At 55.9% G+C, this 26,687-nt stretch overlaps 8 protein-coding genes across 8 annotated transcripts; 5 read left to right on the top strand and 3 right to left on the bottom strand.

The window, feature by feature from the left end:
• Nucleotides 1–1,439: 1,439 nt before the first annotated feature.
• Nucleotides 1,440–7,087, bottom strand: IWZ02DRAFT_290721 (phospholipid-translocating P-type ATPase). Its single transcript, XM_066763783.1, has 2 exons — nt 2,617–7,087; nt 1,440–2,564 (listed from the first exon to the last, which is right to left on the bottom strand). The coding sequence occupies exons 1-2, from the start codon at nt 6,799–6,801 to the stop codon at nt 1,497–1,499; spliced, it is 5,253 nt and encodes a 1,750-aa protein (XP_066621576.1). The 5' UTR covers nt 6,802–7,087; the 3' UTR covers nt 1,440–1,496.
• On the top strand, nt 7,088–7,884 carry IWZ02DRAFT_290595 (uncharacterized protein). The gene has a single exon (XM_066763782.1). It carries the CDS (start codon nt 7,185–7,187, stop codon nt 7,836–7,838), a length of 654 nt encoding a protein of 217 aa, XP_066621575.1. The 5' UTR covers nt 7,088–7,184; the 3' UTR covers nt 7,839–7,884.
• Nucleotides 7,545–9,875, bottom strand: IWZ02DRAFT_453940 (uncharacterized protein). The gene has a single exon (XM_066767687.1). The coding sequence runs from the start codon at nt 9,779–9,781 to the stop codon at nt 7,931–7,933; it is 1,851 nt and encodes a 616-aa protein (XP_066621574.1). The 5' UTR covers nt 9,782–9,875; the 3' UTR covers nt 7,545–7,930.
• Nucleotides 9,876–11,007: 1,132 nt separating this feature from the next.
• IWZ02DRAFT_433898 (uncharacterized protein) lies at nt 11,008–13,223 on the top strand (the record flags this gene model as incomplete). The annotated part of the gene is made up of 4 exons (XM_066766328.1): nt 11,008–11,590; nt 11,827–12,570; nt 12,622–12,982; nt 13,049–13,223. 4 exons carry the CDS (start codon nt 11,008–11,010, stop codon nt 13,221–13,223), a joined length of 1,863 nt encoding a protein of 620 aa, XP_066621573.1.
• Nucleotides 13,224–14,871: 1,648 nt separating this feature from the next.
• IWZ02DRAFT_491324 (uncharacterized protein) lies at nt 14,872–15,646 on the top strand (the record flags this gene model as incomplete). The annotated part of the gene is made up of 2 exons (XM_066769733.1): nt 14,872–14,991; nt 15,056–15,646. 2 exons carry the CDS (start codon nt 14,872–14,874, stop codon nt 15,644–15,646), a joined length of 711 nt encoding a protein of 236 aa, XP_066621572.1.
• A 1,196-nt stretch (nt 15,647–16,842) lies between these two features.
• Nucleotides 16,843–19,974, top strand: IWZ02DRAFT_379847 (putative DUF221 domain protein; the record flags this gene model as incomplete). Its single annotated transcript, XM_066765065.1, has 3 exons — nt 16,843–16,944; nt 17,026–18,842; nt 18,888–19,974. The coding sequence occupies 3 exons, from the start codon at nt 16,843–16,845 to the stop codon at nt 19,972–19,974; spliced, it is 3,006 nt and encodes a 1,001-aa protein (XP_066621571.1).
• An 879-nt stretch (nt 19,975–20,853) lies between these two features.
• On the bottom strand, nt 20,854–21,231 carry IWZ02DRAFT_433895 (uncharacterized protein; the record flags this gene model as incomplete). The annotated part of the gene is made up of 1 exon (XM_066766327.1): nt 20,854–21,231. The coding sequence occupies one exon, from the start codon at nt 21,229–21,231 to the stop codon at nt 20,854–20,856; it is 378 nt and encodes a 125-aa protein (XP_066621570.1).
• Nucleotides 21,232–23,064: 1,833 nt separating this feature from the next.
• On the top strand, nt 23,065–24,124 carry IWZ02DRAFT_379926 (uncharacterized protein; the record flags this gene model as incomplete). The annotated part of the gene is made up of 2 exons (XM_066765071.1): nt 23,065–23,492; nt 23,542–24,124. The coding sequence occupies 2 exons, from the start codon at nt 23,065–23,067 to the stop codon at nt 24,122–24,124; spliced, it is 1,011 nt and encodes a 336-aa protein (XP_066621569.1).
• Nucleotides 24,125–26,687: the final 2,563 nt, after the last annotated feature.

Here is a 26,687-nt window from a genome sequence, read left to right as displayed (position 1 = left end):
TCTGCAGTGGGCGAGCGGGCAAGCGGACGGGCGGACAACAGTGTGAATACCTAGATGAACGAACGGGACGGAGCGGAAATGAGAGCGGCAAAGAGTCGACTAAGAAGGGCTGGCCGGGGGCGGCGCGTGGGTTAGATGCACGGCGGCTACTGCGACAGAGATGCGTGGACGCACAGCAGCAGCTTCGGTATGTCTATCCATCTATTGAACCCCCTTCCATTCCTTTCCTCTCTCCAAACCAGCAGCAGCAGCAGCAGCAGCAGCAGAAGCAGCAGAAGCAGCTCTACCCATCATCCTCCGTCATAATGATGTTTCTCACTTGACAATACCCGGTGATTCGCATGAGCCACAACCTCAACCATCCACAGAATCTGAATGACGAGGGTGGCGTGATGCTGCTGCTGCTGCTGCTGCTGCTTCCACTACCGCGCGAGGGAAAATTACTTGAGAGCGAAAGGAGAAGAGGAGATGGACGGCCGGTCGGTCGGTCGGTCGTATTTAAATGAAATGATTGGCTGACTGAATTTTGTCTCTATTCTAGCACCGTCATGATGAGATGGATGATGGATGGTGTACCTTGGTCAACTGGCGCAGGAATCGGATGGGATGGGATGACATGGGGTGGGATGGGATAGTTAAAAGATGGCGACGTTCAGTATGAAGAGTCGCATCATCACGACTGGGGAATTAAATGTGTCTCGAGATGTTTAGATAGATAGGATAGATGTTTAAGTATATGCACAAGTACCAGTAGTAATGGTGGTAGTAGTATGGATACACACACTATTCAAATGCGTCGTCCTCCCATACTCTTCACTTCACTTCGCTTCTCTTCTCATCTTCTCGTCTTCTCTTTTCGCCATACTCACTCCCAATATCCTCCTTTCCCCCTGACGTTCCTCCTCTTTTCCTGTTGCCCAACTGACGCAGACAGGCAGCAAACACAGAGAACGCATCACCTATCGCACCCGACCGCTCTGCCAAACAAAGTAGCAGCAAGAAAATGAAGGTATCCAAAACGACGCAAAAGTAAAAGGAATAAATGAATGACGAACCAATCAATCCACCCCATCCATACAAGACTGATGAAAATGCCAGACGATTCCTTCCCAACGCCCGCCCACGCAAAGAGCCAAAAGAGAGAAAGAAAAACAAGAAAAGATCAGTGAACAAGTGCAAGGAAGAAAAAAAGGAAAGGGGGAGGAAGGAAGGAAATGCAAGAAGGACAAAGCTGCCGCACGGTACAAAATGAATCCAGCCGGCAAAAGGGCGCGGCGCTATCCAAGACAATAATAACAACTACGTTCATCCATCCAAAAAGCGGGCGGGCTAAAGATAAACTTTATGTTTCGCTGGGCGCGAGCGAGATGCTGTACTTTTGATATTGCGACACCAACGTCTCTTCTCTTTGACGGGAAAACATATGCGCTTCTTCTCTGTTCTTTCTCTTCTTAATTCACGATTCCAGACATCGCGCGTCTCTCGGGTCGCTCATATCAGCGCAACGTGTTGTTCCGCTTGACGCTGCCAAAGCGGCGACTCAGCATGTCGTGAATATCCAGGCTGAGACGCGGAACGCGGACGCCAACATTGCCCGCACTCGCGCCGCTGGCGGCGCTGGCAGCGCCGGGGGCTCTGCCTTCTTCGAGCGCAGTCGCCATCTCCGTCTCTGTCGCGGCCGCGGCGGTTTTGCTTCCACCGCCCCTGGCGCCAACGACGTCGACGGTGCTGCTTGATGCGTCCCCGTCCAGCGCGTCTGGCCGGTTGCGCAGTATCTCGCGCACTTCGACTTCGCGCTTGGCCTGCTCGGCGGCATCACGTTCGCGCTGCGCGCCCAAAAGCCCGGTCCCCTCGGCGCCAGAACGCGACGCGGTGCCACCAGTAGCGAAAGACGGGCGACCTTTATCAGCCTCGCCCGCGTCGCCGCGGTCCCAGCCTTGCTGAAGCTCGAGTGCGGAGGCCTGTTCGAAGCGCTGGCGGACGGAGGGGTCCTTTTCGAGTTCCTGGAAGGTGTCGACGTCGGTGGTCCAAAAGGCAGCGCGCAGCGTGGCGACGCCGATTTCGAAGATGATGACCGTCGTCACGATCATGATGAGGGACAGCCACCACAGCGCATTGCGGCCGAAGCGGTCGTTGTCGAAAAAGGAGCCGCGCACGTCGTAGATGCCGTTGTTGTGGTAGGTTGCAGACAGGATGATGTTCCAGAGGAACCAGCCGCCCACCGAGAGTACGAAGCTGAAGGCGGCCGTGACCGTCTTGGTGTGCATCTCCAGGCCTTGCAGCTTGAAGCTGATGAGGATGACAGCCGCTGTAAAGGTCAAGTCACCCATGGCGAAAAGCGATTGGTCCTCGGTGAAGAGAGCTTGTCCGTAGAGTCCGAGCATGCAGAAAAAGATGACCATGGCTTCTGAAGATGCCACGAACATCCAGCCGAGGTAGATTCTGAAATTGAAGCCACCGTTCCGTTGACCTTTGGTGTACAGTTCAGGGACAGCAAGGAGGGTACTGGGTTTAAGGTCCTGTTCGAAAATGCCGAGGACGATGACCGGCAAGGAAGTGAAGAGCTGGAGGTGTCAGCTGGAAAGATCTGAGCACAACCAAGGGAAACTTGCTTACCGTATTGAACATGCTGAGACTCCAGCTCTCGTACAGACTCGTTCCCGTGTACCCTACCCATCGCTGATACAGAGCTTGCGTGAGATAGAACACAAATTCCTTCCAAAAGGTGGCCACCGTGTACTTGCAGACCCGAATATAGTTCCAGCGTCCATGCACCAGCAGCAGCTTGGTCAGGAAGCGGAATTGAGCCATCGAGTAGTCACTGACTCTGGCCGCTTGCAGGCCCTCCTTGCCAGTGATTCCGATACCCACATGAGCTTCTTGAATCATGGCAATGTCATTGGCGCCGTCGCCGATGGCCAAAGTGATGGATTTGACACGTTTGCGCACCATGTTGACAAGACCCGCCTTTTGGCTGGGTGATGCGCGACAGCAAATCACGGAGTCAACCATGACGACAAGGTCAAAGAACAACGCATGGAGTCCATCGTCGCTCTCAATCATGGCCAAGGTCTGTCCATCGACCACCACTACGGAATGCGCAACGCGGCCTTCGCTAATATCGACAATGGCTCCAGCGATGCTCTGCTCCACGTTTCCAGCTTCGAAGTCGAGGATAGTGAGAGCAGAGTAGTCTTTGATGAGCCTGCAAGAATGACCAATGTTGATAGCAGTCTCTCTCTTGTCGCCAGTCAACATCCACATTTTGATGTTGGCACGCCGGAGTTTTTCAATGGCTTGCGGGACACCCTTTTGCAGCTTGTCTTCGATGGCGGTCGCGCCAGCCAGTTCGAGATCTTGCTCTATCATCTCGCCAGCACGCTCAATCATGATCTGTCGGTCCACAAGGCTGGTTGTAGCATCGTGATAGATCTTTTTCCAGCCTTGGTACTCATTTTCGTCCAGGAAGCGATATCCGTAGAGCAGTGTCCTGAGGCCTTCAGTCGCAAAGTCATTGATGTGCTGGAAGCAGCGCTCAATCACCGCAGAGTCGTCGACAACGAGAGCTTCTTCGACGAGCTCTTCCTCCTCCTCCAGGTGCATGGAACTGCGTGCCTCTGACACTGCTATGGACTGCCGACCAAAATGAGCTGAAGGCCGTGGTGAGTAGTAGATGCTGCTATCTTCAGCCGAGCTGACCTCGACGTCTCTTTCGCGCTCATCGAGCCAGTCATACAACTCGTCACGCACCGGTTGCAGTCTCGTGCTTTGCGTGCTTTGACGGCCAACGCCACCAATGCTGGCACGGCCGATCGAGAAACTGGGTCTACTCAAGCTCTTTCTCTCCAATTGCTCGCTCTTCCGGGCGATGGCGGCTTGAGCTTCCATGCTTTTGCGCTTGTTTGCTCGACGCTCAATCTCAATGACCTTTTGATTGGCAAGGCTGGCCATTTTGAGACGCTGCATGACAACTGAATCGGCTCCTTTGCAGAGAATGCAAACGCGCCCATCGGGAAAGCGGACGACGATTGACATGCGTTTACGCTTCGACGAGAACTCAATGACATCGAGAACTTGATAAATATCTTCCACAGGCTCGCTTTCGGCACCCATGGTGCTTTTGAGGGTAATGGTTCCAACATCACGATTGATGACCATGTACCCTAACTCTTGAGCAGCCCTGACAAGCGCAAGCTCATCGGGAGACGAGGCTTGAAAGTCGATGGACCCATCTTCTTGTGTCTCTGGCAAGCAAGTATGGCAAAGAGCTAGAGAAAGCAGAAACATGCGGGCCTTCTTGGCAAACACTGTGTGTGGCCTCTTTTGGATATACCGAATCATGTCGCCAGTCACAAGCTCGTTTTGAGGCTTGTATGGACGCGCTGTCGAGTTCCATCCAGTGTCGCCACTGGGACGAGGTGGAAGCTCGACTGCTCTCTCGCCCTCAGGGTCACCAGGCGCCTCGGAGTCACGTCGAAGGGCTTGGCGAACCGAAGCCAGACTTTTTCGCATCGGCTTCTTGCCCTTGCTCTTCTTGCGAGTCGGACGCTTGCTGATGACAACCTCTTCCTCAATGTCCTTGTTGTGCAGCCATGCTGTCCCAGCAACGCTCATCTTGCGGAATTTCATCGTGTTGTCTGTGAGCGTCCCCGTCTTGTCAGAGAAGATGTAGCTGACTTGGCCAAGTTCCTCGTTGATGGTCGAGGTACGAGGTTCAAAGGGCGTGTTGCTCTCCTTGTGATACATGTCAATATCGTTCAGGAGCCACATTTGGAAGGCCTTGACAATTTCCAAACTGACGTAGAGGGACAGTGGAATCATGGTGTTGAACATAATAATGAAGGAAGCCAGGATAGGGAAGAAGGCAACACCAGCATTCGTCAAGTACCAAGCGTCATCCTCAGTGTTTCCGGACCAAATCTGGTAGGCCACAGTGTTAAAAATGGCCAAGGCAATGACGAAAATGACAATGATGATGACAATCTTGTTGACTAGGGCTTGGAGAGCAGGAGCCTTGATACGTGGGTTCTTGTTGGCGTTCATCCGAATTTTGCAGTCTTCGCCGGTATAAATAACCATGCCAATGGCCTCTTCAGTGTTTCGCAGAATGCTACCACGGTAGATGATTTCCGTATTGGTCAAAGGCGCAGTCTCCTCGCCGTACGTTACGCGGCCCTCGAAATTGTACAGGTCCAAGTTTGGGTCCTCCACTACAAAGTGAGCCCTGCAAGCAGCAATGTCTTCATCGGAATGGCATGCTTTGGCTATCAACGGCGTGGTCTGTTTACTCTTGAGATTCGTCTCGCCGTCCAAAGCCATCGTCTCGACATAGGCAATCCCGTTGGGTCCCGTGGAGTGCAAAAGAACTAGGTCCGAAGGCGCAGTGTCGTTGCGCTTGAGCTTTACGACATTGCCGACTTTGAGGTCCTTCCATTTGGTCGTCGCCCAGTGAATGGGCCCCAAGGCGCGTGATGCTGACTCATCTTTGACCTCCTCTTGTTCATTTTCAGTGGTGGTGGTGGGATGGTACGCGTGCAGCACCAGCGCATCGCGGTTGTTTTCGGCCTTGTCGAGCCGATATCTCCTCAAATCATCATATCCTTCTTTTGCGATTGAAATACTAACAAAGAAAAGTAGCGGAACAATGGTGGTGTATGTTCCAGTAGTACTGAGACCGGGTATCATTTGGAGAATAGAAACGCAAAGAAAGTAAAAATTGGCAAGCTTAGAGAATTGAGCAAAGAGCTGACGCGGCAAAAAATTCCACGCATTGTAGCGACTCGAACGAATCGTGTTGGGCACGTAGGGCTTTCCGGTACGCTCGTCTGTCAGGGATTTCTTTCGGCTTGCGTCAAGATCGATATGCCTGCCATCTTTGCTTGGCGGAATCTCCTGAATTCGAAGTATGATTTTCCGTGCTCTTTCGAACTGCTCCTCGATACGCTTCACAAAAGTGGGTCGTTTCCCTCTTGCTGCAACCCAAGACTCGTAGTGTGGAAGAGCGGAGATGCCTCTCAGCGAGCCCTGCTTCTCGGGTTTCTTGGTGACAAAGGATTCTCTCTGCGATAACGATACAGCCACGGGCTCAACAAAGACACTTGCGTTATCGCGCGACTTTTTCTCCGCCTCGGACGATTCTTGCGATTGAATACGAGTGGACGATTCCGCGGCCTCTTGAAGCTCGATGACGCCTCCAGTCGGGGACGTCACTGACGGCGCGTTCGAGCTTTCGTAGTTACGGCGGAAGAGGGAGCTACGCAGCGAGTAGCCCCTAGCCCTTGTTCCGGGCGAAACAGGTGATAGTGTCGTTCGAGCAGTCCGGAGTGAGCTTGGAGGCGGTGAGGTGACAGCCTCGGGGCTGGAGCCTGGGATCGAAGATGCGGCGTTCGCAGCTGTCGTGTCCACGGCCAGAACTGGTGCCCCGCCTCGCGCGTGGGTTGTCGTGTGGTTATCCTCGACGGGCGCTGACGTTGTCGAATCTGTCCCACCATGACATGGGGCAGTCTTTCTGTCAAGGTCTGCTGAGAATCTGACTCTTTGAGCAAGGGGTCGTTGCGAGGAACCATTTCTCTGAACGCCCGGACGATCGGTGCTGTGTCGTTGCGAAGAATTGGGCGCAGGGTCTAGTTGCGACGGTGTTTGCGCGTGTTCTTCGGTAGTGTCTCTAGAGCCATGGTCGGCTGGAGGACCGTGGCCCACGTTGTCTCGGGTAGCTTCTTGGTCGAGTTCAGATGAAAGACGGCGAGGTGGTTCATCTGAGCCAGGCGGACTCGGGGAAGCTGGAGCGGGACTGCCGGCCATGAGGGTTGCGGAGGATCTAGGGATCCGGCAGCAAATTCATAGAGGAGGAGCAGGCGCGGCTGGGCGAGGGTTGGGTTCTGTTGGTGGAGCGAATGACGTCGGTTGTGCAAATCAGCGTAACAAAGGTAGCGGAGGTCAGGATCGAGCAACTCGCTTGTCAACGAGAGACTGTCGAGAGTGAGGGTGAAGGAGAAAAGGCCACTCCACTGCAGTCGAAGTTGCAACAGGCGTTGCGCACAGATTGAGGCGCAGCGCAGGTCTGGAATGGGGAGCAAGGACAGAATGCGGCTTACAAGCTTGGGTTTCCCTTGTCGACGACTCGACTCGCCATCGGTGCCACGGTCTCATGCAGGCAATCCCTCCCTACCTAGGTCCGCCCTCGTATGCGCTCTGCTGACGTACCTGGCCTCAGGTTGCATCGCAGTGCAGAGCAGTGTCAGGAGCCGTTTCTTTGTTTAAACTCTCAGCACCGCCCATGGCTCTCTCACGCACTTCTGACACTCGACATAATTTCAATCCATGGACGCCTTGCCGAGCCGCCGAGCCAGTGGCTGCCACCGGATACCGATATGCGACTCAAAATCCAACTGCAGGAACCCAAAACCCAGTCTCTCTTCCAGCGGCCAGGCCCGCATGCCCTGCCGTGCTTTGGAAACAGCGGACCTGCTAATCAACCCTCAGCCTTGTGGAGATTGGCCCTCTGCTGCACATCACCGCTGCTGCCATTGACCCAACTTGCCTTGTCTCCGAGAGCTATTCCATTATGTGCTTTGTCGCCTACGCTAACTACAGACCGGCACAGTGTATGTTTGGTGAAGCGACGTTGCTACCGCCTGTCTCGTCGCTCTGGGAAAAAAAAAAAAAAAAAAAAAAGGGAAGAATACCTAATGAAAAAGAGACCAATTCCTACACTTGAATTTTTAGTGTTGAGACCGTCCAACTCAAAGCAGACCCGCCAAACTCCCAGTACTTGTAAAATCCGCCAACTGTGGTCCAAAAACACGAATGAGTCGTCGGCCATGTCATTAGGTCTTTGATGCAACAAACTGATAGGTCCCCTGCGCCTTGCCATATGCTAGTTAAATGGGTATGTGACTGTGACTGAGACTGCAAAGAAAATACTCGGTCCTTATTGCTGCGCTGCGACGCACCAGTGCCGGTGGTATACCCACGCACTCTTCTGGCACTCCTTGCTGCAGTACTTGGTGCGGCGGCACCGGCGGCATTTGGCAAATTGCCTCGTGTACTCCTCCCACTTGCCACACTGGTAGTAGGCGCACTGTCGGATCCCCCCACGCGAGTCATCCTTGCGGCAGAGGTTCCTCATCACCACTCCGGCCCAGTACTGCATGTCTTGAGAGTGATGGCGCACTGTAAACTTCTCGACCAACGGAAAAATGTTGAAATCGTCTGGGAGAAGATATTCCTCTTCGCACTCGCTCTCATCTCCCGTCGGTACAGCCTTACCTGGCTCGGCATCCAAAAGATCCAGTTCCTTGCCAATCTTGAGCCTCGGAACAAGGTGTGACTTTTGGAAATATGACCGGAGGTTGCAGTATTTGGACACGTAGGCGAGAAGTTGCAATGACATCAAGACATCCTCGTCCCGGGGCATCGCAGCAAGGACGCCAGCCGTGGCATTGCGGTCTTGGGCGGAGCGTGAGTACCAAGGAGCCTGCATTCCAGTCGGTGGAGTAACGTTGGCAACGTTGATGGTGGGCTGCACAGGCGAAAAGCCCAAGGGACCTGCCGCGGGTGTTGCTACTGGGTTAATAATACTGCCATCAATGGCCGATCGATGAGTGATGTTAAAGGTCTCCGCTTCAGTGCCTTCGGAAGGGGGGGCCGTGAGTCCAACAGGAGTCGCACCGGCGTTCAGCATTTCCTCGTTGTCGACAATATCTTGCATGTTGATCTCGTTTTGAATCCCGACGATTGGCTCACTCGCAGATCCTGCAGCAGTGTTGTCCTCGGAGGCGATTTCTTCGGCCTGAGCATCGTTGTCGGAGTCACCCGAGGTCGAGAGTTGGTGCCGAATCGACGGCCTTCTCCGAGCCCTTGAGGCTATGGCCTGGGTGCGTGACGATTCAGCTTGGACGTGGACAACGGCATTGGGAGTGGTGGGAGATTCGGGTTGTGAAGTCATTTCACGTTGCAAGGCCGGTAGCATGGAGGGGAGACGGTCGGCATCTCTTACAGGTCGGATGGCAAAGTTGTCTTGGGTATCAATCGAAGAACCAGCTGGGGGGAGAGGCTGCGAGGTTTGCTGCCGACTTGCGCTGGACCGAGAGGCAATTCCATGGTTTCGCGAGTCGCTACGATGGTGGGGAGGAGGTGGGCGAGCAAAGTTGGTTCGTTCTGGCGGCGAGCTGAGAGAAAACGGTGCAGCCGGAGTAGGTTCGATGAGCTGCGTCTCCATCCGGGGCTGAGGGAAGGGAAGGGTTTGTGGTATCTCGATAGGAGGGGGTGCATGACGTCTGGACCTGTCTGACCTAAGCCCAGGGCCAAGGGGATCACCTGCCCTCCCATATTGCCTCCCAGACATGCCAAACCGAGGGTTGCTTCGTTTGTACTCGGCCTCTGCCCTCTCTCGACACTTGTCAATGACACGGACGTAGTTCTCCAGGACTGTAGCAATCACTGGAACCATGTCCGCTTCGACGACTCGCGTCCTGACGGCTTCGGAGCCTCGGATGCCAATGTTGACGACACACTGGAAAGCCAGGTTCCACTTCCAAATGTCCATCATGTCCTTGCTCCTCCCCTCCTTCAAGATGCACACGAGCCTCTCGACGCCGCCATCGACGGTCAAAATGTCCCGGATCCGGGCAGACGAGGTCGTCAGGTAGGCCAAGTGGTTGAGGGAGTTGATGAGAGGGAGGGTCGAGGTGCAGTCCAGAGCCCGGCGGTCATAGAGGGCAGTGGTGATGCCTACGGAGGCCTTGTTGGAGTTGGGGATGCTGAAGTTGACCTCACGCATGATGGAGGAAACTTGCCGGAGCGGAGGGGTCGATGGAGGCGTGTGGTTGAGGCGAACCCACGGGAATCCGGTGCCAAAACCGGGGTGAAAGAGCTGGGCCAACAATTAGTAGCGGAACGCGGTGGCGGGAACAGCAAGTCGACACACCCACTAACGCCAGCAATGCAGGTGAACAAAGGTGCCGGGTCCGAGCAAACACAGCGCGTGAGTCGTTCCAATCGTGTTTGAGGTGTCGAGTCGACGGCGCCACAGTCGAGGGCGTCGGGTCCGAGCGGGCGATCAGAAAGGGGTCGAAGGCGACATGCGAAGCGGACGGGGCGGTCAAGGGAGGATGAAGAGGGCCTTTTGGGACGACGGCTTGATGCTCAACGGGCTCTGGTGATGGTGTTTGCTCTCCTGAAGGGGGGCCGCGACGGACAGGTGGGCGCACGAGCCGTGGCGATTGCCTTGAGCTTCTGCGGGCGGTCGACTCTGGTCGAGGGTGGAGGAATGACGGAACGGAGAGTCGAGGACAGGACAGGACAGGACGGCGGACGAAGCAGGCGAGCGGAGTGGAGTGGAGTGGAGTGTAGGAGATGCAGCGTTGGTGAAGTCGTGTGATGCTGGAGAAGGATGGGGGATCGGTGGGAGAGGGCTGGTGAGGAGGAGGCTTGCTTGCACCGGCAGCCGCCCGAAGTCGATAATTGCCAATTCATGCAGCGGCTTGGCGAGATTAATAAGGACCCGCCTTGGCCAGCCAAATCTTCAAGGCTCAGCGCTGCTCTGTGTCCTCCACTTTCAATCAGCTGCTGGGTTGGTGCGCCTGAGATCAGATGCGCTGTGTTGTAAACTGCCCTGCACTCTCGAGAATCTGCCAGAGTGGTTCGACGTGCCAGCGCCAGGCCAGGCGCTGACAGCTGTTTGTGGGTGGCGACCCGTGGGACAGAACACACAACCCCCCGCCCCGTGCCTCGACCATCTCAGTTAGCTCTTGGACCCCTTAGACTGGACTCTTCATCATTTTCCCAACGTCGCATCTCGTGTCAAGGGAAGTCTCGCTCGGTCATGCGTCTCGTACCCAGCGTCGACATGCCGATTTGTCCTTGAAGATCAATCGATTTGCGGTGTTGCGGCACGACGCCCCGCTCCATATTTGTGTCCGCGACACTTTCTCCAAAGAAACATCAACAGACTCCCACCTGCCATCACTTCCAACTCGCGGTTGATCACACCGACCCTTGGTTACCATGGCAGATCCGACGGTGCGCGATTTTGGAGACCCTGGCCGCCCTTCAGTCCCACCGTACGACGTCGAGGCTCAGGACGCACCATCGTCCAGATCTCCTCGAGGCCGCGGCAGAGCGCGCAGGGGAAGCGCAGCATCCAGCATCTCGACGGGGACAGATCGCAACAGGCGCTCAGCCGATACGCTCTTCAGACGGCCTACGCGTACCAACACGGTGACGCACTATCATTCCCCGACGCGGCCTGTATGGGAAACGGAGCCAGGAGCCGAGCCAGGTGTCGATTACACGGCCGCAGACACTGACGCCCGCCACAACCATCTGCACGCTGATGTCGCCATTACAGTCGTTGACTTTTCAGATGAAGCAATGGAGCAGCACAAGCTGGAAAACAACTCCCTTGGCGGATTCTTGGACCGTCCCAAACAGGAATGGGTCACCTGTCGCTGGATCAACGTCAACGGCCTCAGTTGGGATGTGATCAAGATTCTGAGCAAGCACTACGGCCTTCATCGTCTGGCGGTCGAGGACTTGATGAACACCAGAGGTAGAACCAAGGCCGATTGGTATTCTGACCACGCATTTTGTAAGTTCCACCCGTTTTCTTTGCTTGCGCAAAAAAAAGAAGGAAATCAATGTGTTTCAATTTCACGGGCCTTTGGCACCCTGGTGGACACCTTGGTTTCTTCTTTTTAGCGAACTTTTCATGTGCGTCTTGGAGGCTCATGTCATGATAAGCTTCGGCTTCCAATGTATATTTATGCGCGGCCCAACTTGGATGTGCCTGCGACTGGCCCTCGGAGTGACACTAACACTGCCAAGTCCTCTTGACTCTACAGAAGTTGATACAGCTCGACAATCATTCCGACAGCAGTTCATCGAGCGATTCCGATTCAGATGATGTTGATGATGATGATGATGGTGAGTACCGCAACATGCAAGACAAAAAGTGGTTTGGCCGCCTTTTGAGGCGTCGGCAAAAGATCAACAGTCGCGCCGTCAATGGCAACGATCCAGACAAGGAGACTCGCTTCAAGCTGGAGCGCATGGATTCGAGTCTTCCTCCCGCCTCGTTGGCGAAATCCAAGCCAAAAAAGTTTCGCACTCTGCAGCGCTACCGAGGCGGGCCCAACGTTGAGAGGACAGAATACATGGAAAGGCACTCAGCCCTCTCGCGAAAGGATCTCGCCGTCAGTGTCGAGCAAGTTTCCATGTTTCTGACAAGCGACAACACTGTCATTTGCTTCTTCGAGCACTCGGCCGAGGACGTCGAGAAGCCCATCCTAACTCGCCTCGAGACCCCCGATACAATCCTCAGGCGCAGCGCCGATGCGAGCATGATGGTGCAGGCATTGATAGACGCCATCATCGACCTGGCTATTCCAGTCACGGCCGCTTACGAAGACGTCATAAGCGATTTGGAACTCGACGTCTTGACCGAGCCGAGTGTTGGTCACTCGAAAGCGCTTTACATTATGACGACGGAGCTGTCGGTCCTGAAACACCGTATCCAGCCTATCATTGGATTAATCAATGCCCTGCGTGACCACAAGATTGAACCCACAGGTACGTCTTTTCAATGTATGAAAACACGACTCTCGCTAACATTCTCCAAAGCTCGACATGCGGGACTCGAGACCAGACCATCACGCCTTTCTGCGTCCAACGTGACCATCAGCCCGCTCACGCACACGTATCTGGGCGACACGGAGGACCATTGCATCATGATCACGCAGAGCGTCGACGCCATGTGCAAAGCGGCCGACGACATGATTTCGCTCATATTCAATATCATGTCGACGTACCAAAACGAGTCGATGAAGCAGCTGACGGCCGTCACCATCTTCTTCCTGCCCCTCACTTTCTTGACCGGATACTTTGGCCAGAATTTCGAGCATTTCTGGGCCATCACGAACAGCGATCGCTTCTTTTGGTACATTGCGATCCCTGTCATGGTCGTCACCATTTGCGGTTTGATGTGAGTAGAACCTCCACACCTATCCCCTCCCCTATGCACTAGTTGACTGACTCGACAAACCAACAGGCGCGGCATGATTCTCCGCTGGTTCCAGCGCGCCTTCCAGCGCCGCCAGATCTCGCAGTCACGTAAGAAGCGAGGCGCCTCGCGGTCGAGGGACAGGAAAGCCCGGGGCAGCAACCTCAAGCGCCGCGACACGGTGTGGCGCGAGCCGTCGTTCAACCCGGATTTCACGCGATGATTGGACACAACGCCGCCATACTCTATATCGCGTCATTGTTTCTGGTTGGCTGGCTATCTTCTCACCTATTTACGAGCGACGGTTGAATCGTGTCTATGTACGTACTGCTTGATGCGTGTTGCCGAGATACCCCTCCCCTGATTTCTCTGGCGTCGTTGTTGTTGTTGCGTGCACATGCGGATGGATTCGTTGGGTAGGATGGCGCGCGAGGAGCACATAGTTCATGGTAATTTTGAATGCGAAAAAAGTGCTTGCTTTCTTGTATTGGTAAAAGACCCCATTTGATTGGCCTACTGCGCACTGTGATAATCAGCTTCGTGGTCGGTGGGTTGGAAGCGCACTTGGCGCTTGATCGACGTGACCGGGGCCGGGCTGGTTGGCTGGACTGGACTAGACACTTTCACCACCGCGTAGCGAAAATGTTGACTACCTTTGCGGCAGTTTACCACTGACCTCACTTACCGTGCATCTCGGCTCGCTCCCTTGATGCATACCACCTGGCATGCGTCCACATTTTCCCTCCAGTCCTCACAGCAATACAGCACATTAAAGCGACATTCTGACGCCAAAACTCAGAAAACCCAGCCCGTAAGCAAAACGCCCACGATGCTGCTAGTTTAGGGTTCGGGTTAGACCTCTTAGCCCGCCTTTTGTCTAAGGAGCGCGCCATCCATGCATACGTGCGGCAGAGTGGTCGCCGAATACTAAAAGGTTGGCGGTGCGTTGCTTAGCACCACCGGTAAGCGCAGCGTTACCTTATCGTCTGCACTGGTCTAGTCGGCGGACGGTTGGACAAGGGCGCACGCTCGTGTGGATAGATCTAGATTTAGATAAGATAATCTGTGTGTGTGTGTGTGTGTGTGCAGTGTTGCTGGGTTTTAAGCATGAAATGGCCCGGTTTACTTGTTCGAGGTGGGTTGGAAGGAAAGAAGATGGGAGACCGTTATCGCAGCGCTAGATACATGAGTATATGTCCATTCGGTTGGATCCAGGAGTAAGAGCAGACGTTCAGTTTGATTCAATTCCATTCCATCAGATCCATTGATCCAATCTAAAGCAGCTGGAGGACGGGATTTGATCACCGTGACGTCATCGTCCCCGCGACGGCATGCCCGCCCCTCGGTCACCTCCTCACTGTCCACCAGCGCACGTCGCTGCGTCACAGTAGTCCGTCCGATGTATCCCGTTCCGTCGCTCGTCTTTCGGTTTTCACATCTAGGTAACTAGCTACCTACTTCAGCAGGGAAGTCGAGAGCCAAGCCAGAATGAGAAACATACGTGGTTACGTGTACAAGTGCATGGACGGCGACCATTCTACGGCGGTGAGGTGGGTGGGATGCCGACCGGCGTGGGAGAGCGGTGGGACACGTTAGATGATTATGTGTGTGGTCAGTGAGCTGCGGGAGGTTCCCGAGGCGCAGAGGAGTGACGGATGTGTGAGGTAGGCAGGTAGATGGGCAGGTAGGTGAGGTAGAGGGACGGAGCGAGGATGCGTGGTGCACTTAAAGCTGGCTGGCTGCCGCGTCCTGTTGTGATGCAAGCAAGCAATTGCAACGCAAACGACGTCGCCTTGGACGGCGATTCTCTCTCAACTGAATACAGACCTATCTGTCAGCCTATTTCCTTCTCGACTTCAATCAGACGCAAAATGAGCGCCCACTGCAGCACTAGCGGCGGCCTCGATAAGCTGCCCGAGACGAACAATGCGGCAGGCGAGCCGCGCAGTATGGAGAGTAAGGTGTTGGAGGCGGGTGCGGGAATGACGCAGGTATGTTGGTGCTGGTAGTGACTATCCATGTTGGTTGAACGTGCTGACGGGATGTGGAACCTAGGATGTCCGCCCCGTCAAGAGCATCTGCGCACACCTGAATGCGTTCCACGTCTACGCCAACGATACGGGACGATTCGTTCAGGCGAATCATTACTGCGCGCACCTCAACGAAGACGTCCGGCAGTGCATCCTCTACGACTCGCCCGAGCCCAACGCGCGCCTCATTGGCATCGAGTACATGATCACGCCCAAGCTGTACAACGAGCTACCGGCCGAGGAGCGGCGGCTGTGGCATTCGCACGTATTCGAGGTCAAGTCGGGGATGCTAATCATGCCGCAGCCGAACCCGCTGGTGCCGTCGGCGGCGTGGGACGCGGCAGAGACCAAGGAGATGGAGCAGGTGGTCGGGCTGTACGGCAAGGTGTTCCACCTGTGGCAGACGGACCTGGGGCACAAGGTGCCGCTGGGCGAGCCGCAGCTGATGACGAGCTTCACCCGGGCCGAGCAGATGCCGCACATGGACGCCGTCATTGGCGACCGCGACCAGCGGTTTGGCGCCGACTTCAAGAGGAAGAGGGAGCTGAGGGCGCATATTCGTGAGCCACAGATTCACGCCGACGCCGACGCTGCGTGGAAGCAGGGAAGCTCCTAGAGGGAGGCGACATGGATGGGCAAAGGGTTTCTTTGACGGCGGCGCTCAACAACAAACGGCCTGCCTGACGAAGAGGTGGTGGTGGATGTCTATAAAAATAGCAACGGGGCGAGCGACATGTGCAGTGCCACCAAATCAAAAAATCGGGGCGTGGTGGCCAATCACTTCTGTTGTGATGGTCGTTGTTGAAGGGCTTGGGCTAGCTCGGACCCTGCACCCTGCCGTTCCAGAGGCTTCTATTTCTTTGACTGACGACGACGATAAAATTCAATGTCAAATGTTTTCTGGACCATCACATGTCTCAAGGGTGCGAGCACTTCTGATGGGCATTTGTCGACGGCGGAAAGGAGTTGACAGCGGGCCGTGGTGGTCTAGTCGTCTGGATACGACCTCTCACGTAGCAGAGCATCCAGGTCGGGATGGTCGCGTGAGGAGTGAGAGGAGTGCCAAGCAGCAGCGGTAGAAACAAAACAAGCGAAGGGAGACAATGGAAACACTTGTTGATGGACGTCTGTCGAATCGAGTTGCGGCATGCATGTGCGCCACAGAGTCGACCAAAAAAGAGCACTACATGTGCCATTACGGCCATCGGATGGCACGCGCAGGGAATACGGAGCCTGGCATCAGCGGCAGACAGCCACGTTCCTGGTCAGCTCGCTCACCAGCAACGGAACCCGGTACCATGACAAAAAGGCCGTTGACGAGAACTGTATACAACTTCAGTCAAGGGACGCGACAGCTTTGTCCGTGCAGACGGTCTATCCTCCACTTCCTTAGGCTCTGCACTGGCCCTGCCCTACGCCCTGGTCCGACGTCCGGGGTCCCGCTGCGCTTCACCACCTCCGACGGGACTCCTCCTCCGCCTACGTAACCACATTCTTGTCGCTCCTTCTGCTGCTAGGTAGTGAGTGAGTCGTGCGCTTTTCACCACACCGCGCCCTTGCAGCTTGCTCTGCTCGCCTTGGCCCTCGACCTCCGTCCATCCGCCGCCATTCTCCCAAAAGTTCCCCCAGAGCCCCAATATCCTAGGAGCCTGTGCTACTCGCCGCCGCCACGCCCTCGACTCCCGTTGCTCTTTCTCTACAACTACTGCCAGGGGCTCAAGTCAATGGCCGCGTAATTTTCGACCCTTCCCTCTCGCCACTCGTTCGCCTTCTTTCCCACGACACTTTTCCCCCTCCCCGCCTCGACCGGCCATGTCGCCGCGTCAAGTCGTCGCAAGCCTGCGCACCCGCGCCGACGAGGAGAGCAGCGCTGACAAGTTCCTGGATCTGATTCAGTCGCCCTTCAACACCGAGGTACGAGCTTGCTGCTGCTGCTGCTGCTGCTGCTGCTGCTGCTGCCGCCGCCCGCCCAAGCCCGTTCTAACCCGCTGATAGCTCGACGAAAAAGCCTTTTGGTCCTCGCTGGGCTACTCGCTCGGAGCCGCCGCCATCTTTGCCTTTTTGTTCTGCCTGCTCAGACCTTACAACAACACCGTATACGCCCCGCGCCTCAAGCATGCCGACGAGAAACACGCCCCGCCCCCGGTCAAGAAGGGCGTCTTTGACTGGGTCCAGCCCGTCCTCAAGACCAAGGAGCAGCTCCTGGTGGAAAAGGTTGGCCTGGACGCCGCCGTCTTTTTGCGCTTCACCAAAATGTGCCGCAACATCTTCATCATCCTGTCCCTGCTCGGCTGCGGAGTCTACATTCCCATAAACTTGGTTCAGAATGCCCAGAACCACGCCACAAGCGACAACTCTCTGTTTATGAAATTGACGCCCCTGGGCGTCTGGGGCGCCAGCTGCTGGGCTCACGTCCTGCTGTCTTACATTTTTAATGGCATCATTTTCTTCTTTTTGTGGAGGAATTACCGCGCTGTGGCCAAGCTCCGGAGAGAATACTTTGAGAGCAATGATTACCAAAAGAGCCTGCATTCGCGTACCCTGATGGTCACGGACATCCCGAGAGGTTACCGCACAGACGACGGCATAGTCAAAATCACAGAGGAAATCAAGGTTGCGACGGATGCCCCCAGCGGAGTCATTGCTCGCAACGTCAAGGACCTTCCGCGGCTGATTGAGGACCACGAAGCCGCCGTCAGGCATCTGGAAGAAGTATTGGCCAAGTATCTGAAGAATCCTAATAAGCTTCCCATGAACCGGCCGGTCTGTAAGACACACAAAAACGACCGCTCATACACCAAGCCTCAGAAAGTGGATGCCATCGACTATCTCACATCCCGGATCAAGAGTCTAGAGCTTGAAATCACCGAGGTCAGGCTGTCCGTGGACAATCGCAACGCGCTGCCTTATGGATTTGCCAGCTACGATAGCATCGAGGAAGCTCACGGTGTGGCTTATGCTGCCAAGAGGAAGCACCCCCACGGGTCCAGCGTCCGTCTGGCGCCCAAGCCGAGCGACCTCATTTGGAAGAACTTGCCGCTGGATAAAAAGACCCGAGTGTGGAGAACCATCTTCAACAATATTTGGGTCACGCTGCTTACCTTGGTCTGGATCGTACCCAACGCCATGATTGCTGTGTTTTTGGCAAACTTGACGAATCTGGGTGCAGTCTGGCACGATTTCCAGGTCACGCTATCTGCAAACCCAAAGTTCTGGGGAGCTGTCCAAGGCATTGCGGCGCCGCTTGTGACGACTCTCTTTTACTTTTTCCTGCCCATCATCTTCCGACGCATCTCCATCAATGCGGGCGACTACTCCAAGACTTCGCGCGAACGGCACGTCATGCACAAGCTGTATTCTTTCTTTATCTTCAACAACTTGATCGTCTTCTCCCTCTTCTCGACGGCGTGGCGTTATGCTGTGGCCATCATCGACACTGAGCAAACAGACAATATAGATGCCTGGACTGCGATTCAGTCGACAGATCTCTATGGGAGACTCATGACAGCCTTTTGCCAGGTCTCTCCTTTTTGGCTCAACTACCTGCTACAGCGCAACTTTGGCGCAGCGTGGGATCTTTCGCAGCTCGGCAACATGTTCATCAACTACGCCATCCGCACCTTTTCGAGCCCGACGCCCAGGCGGCTCATTGAGCTGAGCGCGCCTCCGGCGTTTGACTATGCTTGCTACTACAACTTCTTTCTCTTTTACTCGACCATTGCGCTCGTCTTTGCGCCCTTTCAACCCCTGGTCTTGCCCGTCGCTTGTCTGTACTTTACCCTGGACAGCTACCTGAAGAAGTACCTCTTGCTGTAAGTGTGCTCATTGACCTTAGCTGGCTTTTGCTGATCATCCAGGTACGTCTTCATCACCAAGCACGAATCGGGTGGCGCATTCTGGCGCGTCTTGTTCAACAGATTCATGTTTGCAGCCGGTTTCGCGAACCTTGTCGCCTTTTTGTTCGTCATGGCTCGCAAGGAGAACATGAACCAAGCCGCTTGCATGTTTCCGCTGCCTCTGGTCCTAATCGGCTTCAAGTGGTGGTGTAAACGCAAATACGACGGCCAGATGCACTTTTACAGCAAGGGCAGTCAAAAGGGACGCGAAGAGGGCCTTCCTGAACGGCCCAAGCAACGTTCGGACCGTGTCGGCGTACGCTTCGGCCACCCAGCGCTGTACAAGCCCCTGATGACGCCGATGGTGCACGCCAAATCCCAGCACCTCCTTCGCGAAATTTACCGTGGTCGCCTGGACCAGGACACGGACGGAGCGCCTGTAACGGCCTACAGCGACACCTACGATATGACCAAGATGTCGAAAGCAAGAGTGGGCAAGGCGGCGGCCAACGCCTCGCCGTTTGAAATCGTCACCGAGGCCCAAATGGACTTTGAAAACTACAAGAACCGGCCCGAGTTCCGCGAGGAGTTTGGCGGCGACGGCGAGCTCTACTCGCGCCCAAGCACGCCCACGACGTTCCGCACCGGCTTCGACAGCCGGCCAGGCAGCCCTGCGCTCGGAGGGTATGCCAGCAACAGCCGTCCTTCGTCGCCCGCCTATGGCAGCCGGCCGGGTAGCCCGTCGGTCCTACACAACCCATACGACCCGCTGCGCCCGTCGCACGACTCGCAGCGCACCTTTACCGACCTCGAGCACCCCATGCCGGTAGCCGGCGGGGCCTCGCGCGCCTACAGCCCCCTCTCCAACGCCGTCTCCAACGACGTGTCGCTCTCGGACGTCAGTCTCGTCGCGGGCGCGGCGCCCATGGGCGGATCGTCTTTGCGCGATCCAAGCCCCGCTGGTCGTGGTGGTCGCAGTGTCAGTCCTCGCCCTGGTCTCGCGGCTAGTGCGGGATACAGACAGGTGCCGCTGGATGAGACGCCCGGCGGCGAGTTGGCGGGCGAGGAGACGAGCTACGATTTCTTCAGGGGCAGGCGGGCGAGGTAGTGTCTCGTTCATGCCGCGTGCAGGTTACGAAGGGGCGTGTCTTTTTTTCTTCCCGGACAGAGGTAGCGGATAGCGTGGCGTTTTGTGGGTTGATCTGGTCGGTTTTGCTTCGCCTTTTTTTGCTTTGTCTGATTTTGAAACATGTGTGCATGAGCGAGTAAGCAGGCGAGCAAGCAAGCAAGCGAGTTTGCATGTATGCATGTGTGGGATGGGGCAAATCGATTCGATTGACTCGGCTGTTTTAGAGCTTTCGCTTTTCATCTTTGATACAATGGTGGGCTGCTGGGGTGATTGGCATGGCATGCATGAGAGGCAGGCAGTCAGGCATCGTGGGCACGGTTGGATGGCATCAAGGTACGGGTCAGGGGTAGGGTACGTGCAGGAGCTGGGGTGTGTTCACTACACTTTTTCACTTAGACAGACAGGAGGAGGTGACAAGACACTGCTGGGTGGGATTGCTAGAGTAAGACTGACTGACTGACTATTGACTGATTGATTGAATGAGAGGAGGTGACCGGGGGCCTGTCTAATCGCATTTCAGACAATTCATCCAACCACCTATTCCAGAGCACGCCGCCATCATCATCATCATCATCATCATCATCATCATCATTTCACGACGAGATTGGTGCACTGTAGAAGATGGAAAAAGGGTAAACGCGAAACTCTAAATGAAGTTGAGCCCAGGTAATACCTACCTACCTACCTACCTACCTACCTACCTACCTACCTAAGCCATCCCATCCAACACACCTCCCCCACCCTTCCCCCTTCCCCTGACCCGCGCATGTCTCGAGAATCGAAATCGTGGGCCCCCGTCGGTTCCTGGTTTTCTTGCCTCTTCCTCCTCCTTCCCTCTCTTCCCTCTCTTCCTTCCTTTTATTCCCTTCTTCCCTCCTTCACACCCTGAGAGCGCAAATTTTGACACTTGCACTCAAAACGCTCTCCATCATCCTTTAAAGCACTGACGTCGATCTCGATCCCGTTGCGGCGGCGGCGGCGGCTGGTGTGGTGATTGGTGTCGTTGTCGTTGTCGTTGTCGTTGCGTCTGCTGGGCTGAAGCGGGGTGTGTGTGTGTGTGTGGATGGTTGATGGATTGGGGAGGGCGAGGGCGTTGGGTGGGTTTGTTTGTGTTTGTGTTTGAAAGCGGGAAAAGGGGAAAGGGGATAGGGGAGAAGGATGTACGGGCGCCAGCGCGGTGGCGACGGTGACGAAGGTGATGAGGTGGAGGTGGTGGAGGTGGGTGGTGCAGCGCATATTGAACCTTTTTCAGCGAGCGCTGGTTCGGAAGTGGTATCTGTCTGCGTAATAGTGAGGGTAGGTTGGACATTTTTGTGTGTATTTATGTATGTGTGATGGCTCTGGTGTTGGTGGGGTTTATATTGTATACACTGGCTGGCAGCATGGATGGGAGAGGATGGCGTTGTCAAATGGACGTCCTTTCTTGTGACGGCAGTGTAAGGAATGGATGGATGGATGGATGCGCCCGACGTGTCACAGCTGCTCTCCTGTTTTGCGTGTCTGACGACGACGACGACGTCGATGACAGCTAATGACTGACGCATTCACGTCTTGTTCCGCCTCTCTACGGCGTCCTAGAAAGGGGTTTGTGGTGTTCTGGGCAGGGAGGCAGAAGTTCAGCAGCACTTTTGCTGTGTCAAGCAGGTAGTTGATCTTGCCATTTCATTCCTCGTTTGAGTGGAAGACATGACTATCTCGTTCAAGAAATGGGAGAGGAGAGGAGAGGGCTGGATACTGTTTTCTCCACGTGCATTTTCGCCAACGCTGGTCGGTGGCCAAACAGTGCGGCGGGAATCCTTGCTCAATCTCACCCTGAACAGTGGAGACTAAGGATCTTGCTAGTGCGACGGCGAGGCCGTGGATGACTGAGGCGAACATGGCGACATATTTCAAGGAAGGAAGTGGGTGTTGGACGGGTACACGTCTCAAGTATGGGTGACTAACTGCGTTGGAAAAGGGTCTAGTTCGTTGACAGACGAATATCCAACGAAGAGACCTGTTGACATGGTCTGTACGCTGTTTGAACGAGAATGCAAACGAGATAGGGATCAAGCTGCTCAAGTGCGTCACTCCCACGCAAAAAGAGCATGGGACTCTTGTGTGTTGAAAGCAGGAGCTCACACTCCAGACTCGGCACGACGAATTAAGGACGAAGTGCGAGCAGCATAAAAAGAGTATCGTAATGCAGCCGGCTGTTAAATGGTTGCCATGCTCTCTCCGACCTCGATTTGATGAGAGATGTCGACGACGTCGAAGGAAAGGTGAGACGGTCCACGTTTGTGGGACAGCCTTGAAACGGCGCGATGAGCTTGAGAGGTGTTTTCAGGGCTGAAGCTTACGTCGTCCCGACCCAAACCTTGTTGATTCCTGCAATGCCAAAGGAATCGAACTTTGCAATGCTGTCTTCTTGACATGGGATTCTTCCGTTGGAGCCCTTGTGACGTGCAGCGTGGATTTGTGTCGAGGAATCTTGTCTCTTACTGTTCCTAGAACATGATTGGAGGTTGAGCAGACTGGTCGTTCCACGTTCAAGAGTTGATAGAAGAATTTCTGCGATGAACCAGAAGCGCGTTGTGGTGGTGGTGGTCGTCGTCCCGTCGTCGGGCGGGTGGCTGGCGCCAGTGGCGGTGCGACAGCCGATAGGATGCCCGAAAAAGCCCACGCGCCACCGGTTCATGACCAACATCGTCCAGCTTCCCCTGCAAGAGCTCGCCCATTAAGAGGCCCCATTGCTGTTTTCTTCGCATCTCCGCTGGAGGCCCAACATGCTGGCCTGCGCACATGTTGAACAAGCTTTCCGTCCCGACCGAGGCAAACGCCCTACGCACGGGAAAGGCAGGACTTGGCCTGGAGAGGCGCGGGGTTGCTGTCACTGAGGCCTGGACCTGAAAGAATGAAAACATGGGCCCTACAAACGGCGACCCCTTGGAAACGTGACAGCGCCCAGCTCGACCAGACCGTCGTTTTCTCTTTCAGTCCGCCAACATTCTGCATCAATTGCTGATGGACTCACTTGGATGATTCCGCCATTCTCCGCCCGAGTGGACGACGACGACACACGTTTGGAAAATGGAGTTCGCCGCCGCCGTCATCAGCCTGTCGTGTAAAGCCGTGAGCGTCAGCAAGGAGCTCCACGACCTACGGGCCAAGTACAAAGACGCCGCGGCCACCATTGACGCCATCTGCAACGAGACCGAAGTCGTGCGGGCTTCCCTGTCGCGGGTCCAACGGCTTTTAGAAAAGGACCACGCCAAGGGCTACCAGTTTGACGACGAGTTGCGCGACATTTTCGACACGGCCGTCACTGGCTGCAATATCGCCCTGTCCTGCTTGGAGCACGAGACGAACAAGCTCGCCAAATCGGCCAGAGATGGCGCAAGCTTTGGCTGGAGGGTCAAGGCCAAGTATCTGTGGAAGGAAGACATTATGAATGACTTGCTGCAAAAGTTGCGTGGACAGCAAGGCGCCATTGCCTTGTTGTTGCAGTCTCTGCAAATGTGAGTCTCGAAACTGTTTAAACATGCACCACAGACTGACGTTTTGCAGGGAATCGCTGTCAGACCTGCGTCACTTTTTGCACGACAAGTCTAGCGAGGTTGTCAAGTCAGAGGCCGAGGCCAACGCACTGCGGAAAGCGCATCCAGAAGTGGACGTCCCTGAGTCGGTGCTAGGACACAAGGAGGATGCCGACAGTGTGCTCGGCGATGGAGCCTCCGCAGTCAGTTCAACCGAATTCTCGTTTGACGACGAGGTGGTCAATTCCAAGGCATATAGGAGGGTGCTATTGAGCGCGGCGGGTCAAAGGGCCCGTCCAAAGACGCCGACCTTGGATGATGTCCCTGAAAACGAAGGTGACGATTCAGTCAAGACGGCGCGAGGGTCAGAGGGAGAGCGTTCTCCTGCGCCAGATAATTCTGCAGTTCCAGCAACTCGAGAAGAAGACCAGGGGGCGGCGGCGGGTATCGAGTCTCAGGGGGAAGACGGCGGATTCATTACCCCCACATATACAGATCCACCCCCAGCATACGACTCTGCCACCGCACTCGCAAGCGCCTTGGTCCTTTCCAGCCAACGAGTCCATGACTTCTCGGTCCCGTTCCGGCTCTTCTCGTTCCCCCAGTCCTTTTAGTACGCAACCCAATATCTCGCCCAGCGGCAGTCCGACCCTCTCAGCGGACCCGTCCACTTTTGCCCCTCGTTCTCCGTCGCCACCCTCTTCGCCCCTTTTTCCCTCCTCGCGCACCCCCTCGCCAGACCCGCTCTCAGCAGCCATGAACAAAGCTCTCAACTCCTTCACCAGCGCCCGTTCCCCGCCTGATCCGCGCCTGGCATCACGTCCGCCCATCCCCGCGGCCCCTCTACCCCGCCTCATTGACGAGCTCGGCAGCGAGCAAATGGACAGCGCGACGGATCGCGAGAGCAGCGCCACAGACACTACGGGCCGCTCCACGCCCGACCGCAGCAAGCCGCCATCATTAACAACAACGGCAGACACAACGCCAACAGACGCCACGCCTAGCCTCTCCGTCTCGTCGACTCCATCTACCCCAACGCCTCGAGCGCACAGAAGCTTCCACCATCCCAAATCACGTAGAGAACGGAGCGACTCGCTCTCCAAACGAAGCGCCAAAGCCGAAGCGCGTGCTGAAGCGCGCGCAGCAGCGCGAGCCAAGCGGGCTGAGAAGAGAGCCGTCAGGCGCGGGTCAGTGCACTCGAGCGCGTCTGTCCACAGCCCGACGTCGCCGTCTGCAGCCAGAAAGTCGACGACGGGCGAAGAGGACGACTACTCGAACGGCAGTCCGACGAGCTGCCACGCGGCGCGGCGGCGGCGCAGCTGCAGCAGCAAAGGCAGCTCGAGGACAGAAAGAGACAGAGACAAAGGCGGCACCAGCAGCGCCAGCAGCTCGACCACGACCGTTTCGGCCCCCCAAAATCTGCTGCCCCCGGATCTGCCTCCCCTGCCGCCTCTGCCGCGCGTGGCGTCGCTGCCGCCGCTGCCCCAACCGCTGCCGCCTTCCGACGCCACCGCGTACACTCCGCCGCCCCCGTTCCCACTCGGCCTGGCGAGACGCGCAACCAGTCTCGGCGTCAGCGTCGGCGACGTGCCGTGTCCGCGGGAGGTGGTGCGCGGGTTAGGGCGGCGGCGGACGGCTGGCAACGAGGCGCGGGCGTGGACGGGGCTGCGCAGGGGCAAAGTGCCGAGTCTGAGGGAGCGTGGCGGGCTGGGTTGTGGGCGCGGCAACCGCGGCGGCGGCGATGTCGAGGTGGGGATCGATTCGAAGAGTCGGGGTGAGCTAGATGATGATGAGGAGGAGGAGGGCGAGGGCGAGGGCGAGGGCGAGGGCGACGAGGAGCAGCAGTGGGAGCGGGAGGAGCACAAGGTTGAGGACGTGAGTGCAGTGCGGGTGTAAGGGGGGTTGACGGAGATGTGTAAGTAGGGGACAGAGAGCCGCAAATAGCAAGCCAGGTACCTTACCCACGCATCCATCCCCTTTCCAACCCATCAGTAAACAAATCGTCACGACTTCGCCCTCCACCATCCAAAACGCATTTCGTGGATCCCCATGGCTTCCACGCCAAGTCGTAGCTTCAAGCCTCAGCCTACACATCTGACCCTGAGCCTGTCTTTCTTCCATTCACTCACGGTTCTTGTTCGTAGACTACTACCTATACACGTACGTGCTTATGCACGAGTGGACGGACGCCGGAAGCAATCGGTGACTTGAGACTTGGACGTGTGGCTGGGTGGGTACGGGTACAAGGAGAGTGTGTGCGTGCGTGCGGCGCGGCGTGGTGTGGGGGTTTTGCGGGCAAAGCTGAGCTGGCAGAGTACGGTTGATAGATGGGGCACAATGTCAAACTATCTATCTATCTACATGGCTTACCAGCTGATGGTGGTCGTCTGTCAGTCTCCTCCATCCTTGGATGCAACGAATTCGCCAGAACAGACAGTGCACGCCTGTCTGTCGGGTGTGTCTGCCACGTTGACCCCAAGTCTGACACTTCGTCCGCCCCTACTGCGCCTAGCTGTTGCTTGTTTGGGTGGTTGGTTGGTTGGTTGTTGTTGGGGGGGGATGGCGTGGCTGGATTGTGCAGGCAAGGAGAAAGCTAGCGAGCTAGTTGCTCATTTCCGCCGACACAATGATGGAGAGGATACCTAAGAGAGGAGGGGAGAAGAGGAGACGACAAGGCGAGGCGAGGCGAGACGAGGCGCGGGGAAACAGGACGAGAGAGGGGGGTCGTGGCGTGAATAGCAGGCAGGCAGGAAGTTTTGTGTCAACTTTGAAGCGACTAGAGACTTCGCTGGTTGTCATTATGGGTGTTGATGCACGTCAAGGAGGGAGAGAGGGAGGGAGAAGAAGCGGGTAAACGGGTCAGTAGGCTGACTGATTGAATGAGGGGTCGAGAGTGGCGAACGAGGTGGAAAGTGAAGGAAAGGAAAGGGATGGCAGGGAGCGAGCAGCACCCGACAGAACCAGCCGACGCAGAAGAACTTGGACGGCTGGTAGTAACCGTCGTTGTTGTTTCATCCTCTCACCGGCGTTTCTGCTTCCATTGGTGTTGCGTCGACTTACATCAGACCGCTGCTCGCTTGTAGTCGTCGGTGGAGTAACTACCCAGAGCAACATGTTCGTGAAGTGTGCATAAAATAATGCTTTCTTTCTCCCAACCCCGCGGACTCGCCGCGCCAA

Source organism: Phyllosticta citriasiana (genome assembly GCF_038021145.1).
Source record: "Phyllosticta citriasiana strain CBS 120426 chromosome Unknown IWZ02scaffold_8, whole genome shotgun sequence".
Taxonomy (NCBI): Eukaryota; Fungi; Ascomycota; class Dothideomycetes; order Botryosphaeriales; family Phyllostictaceae; genus Phyllosticta; species Phyllosticta citriasiana.
Note: the sequence above shows the minus strand (reverse complement) of the source record. Positions and strands in the feature narration are given on the sequence as shown.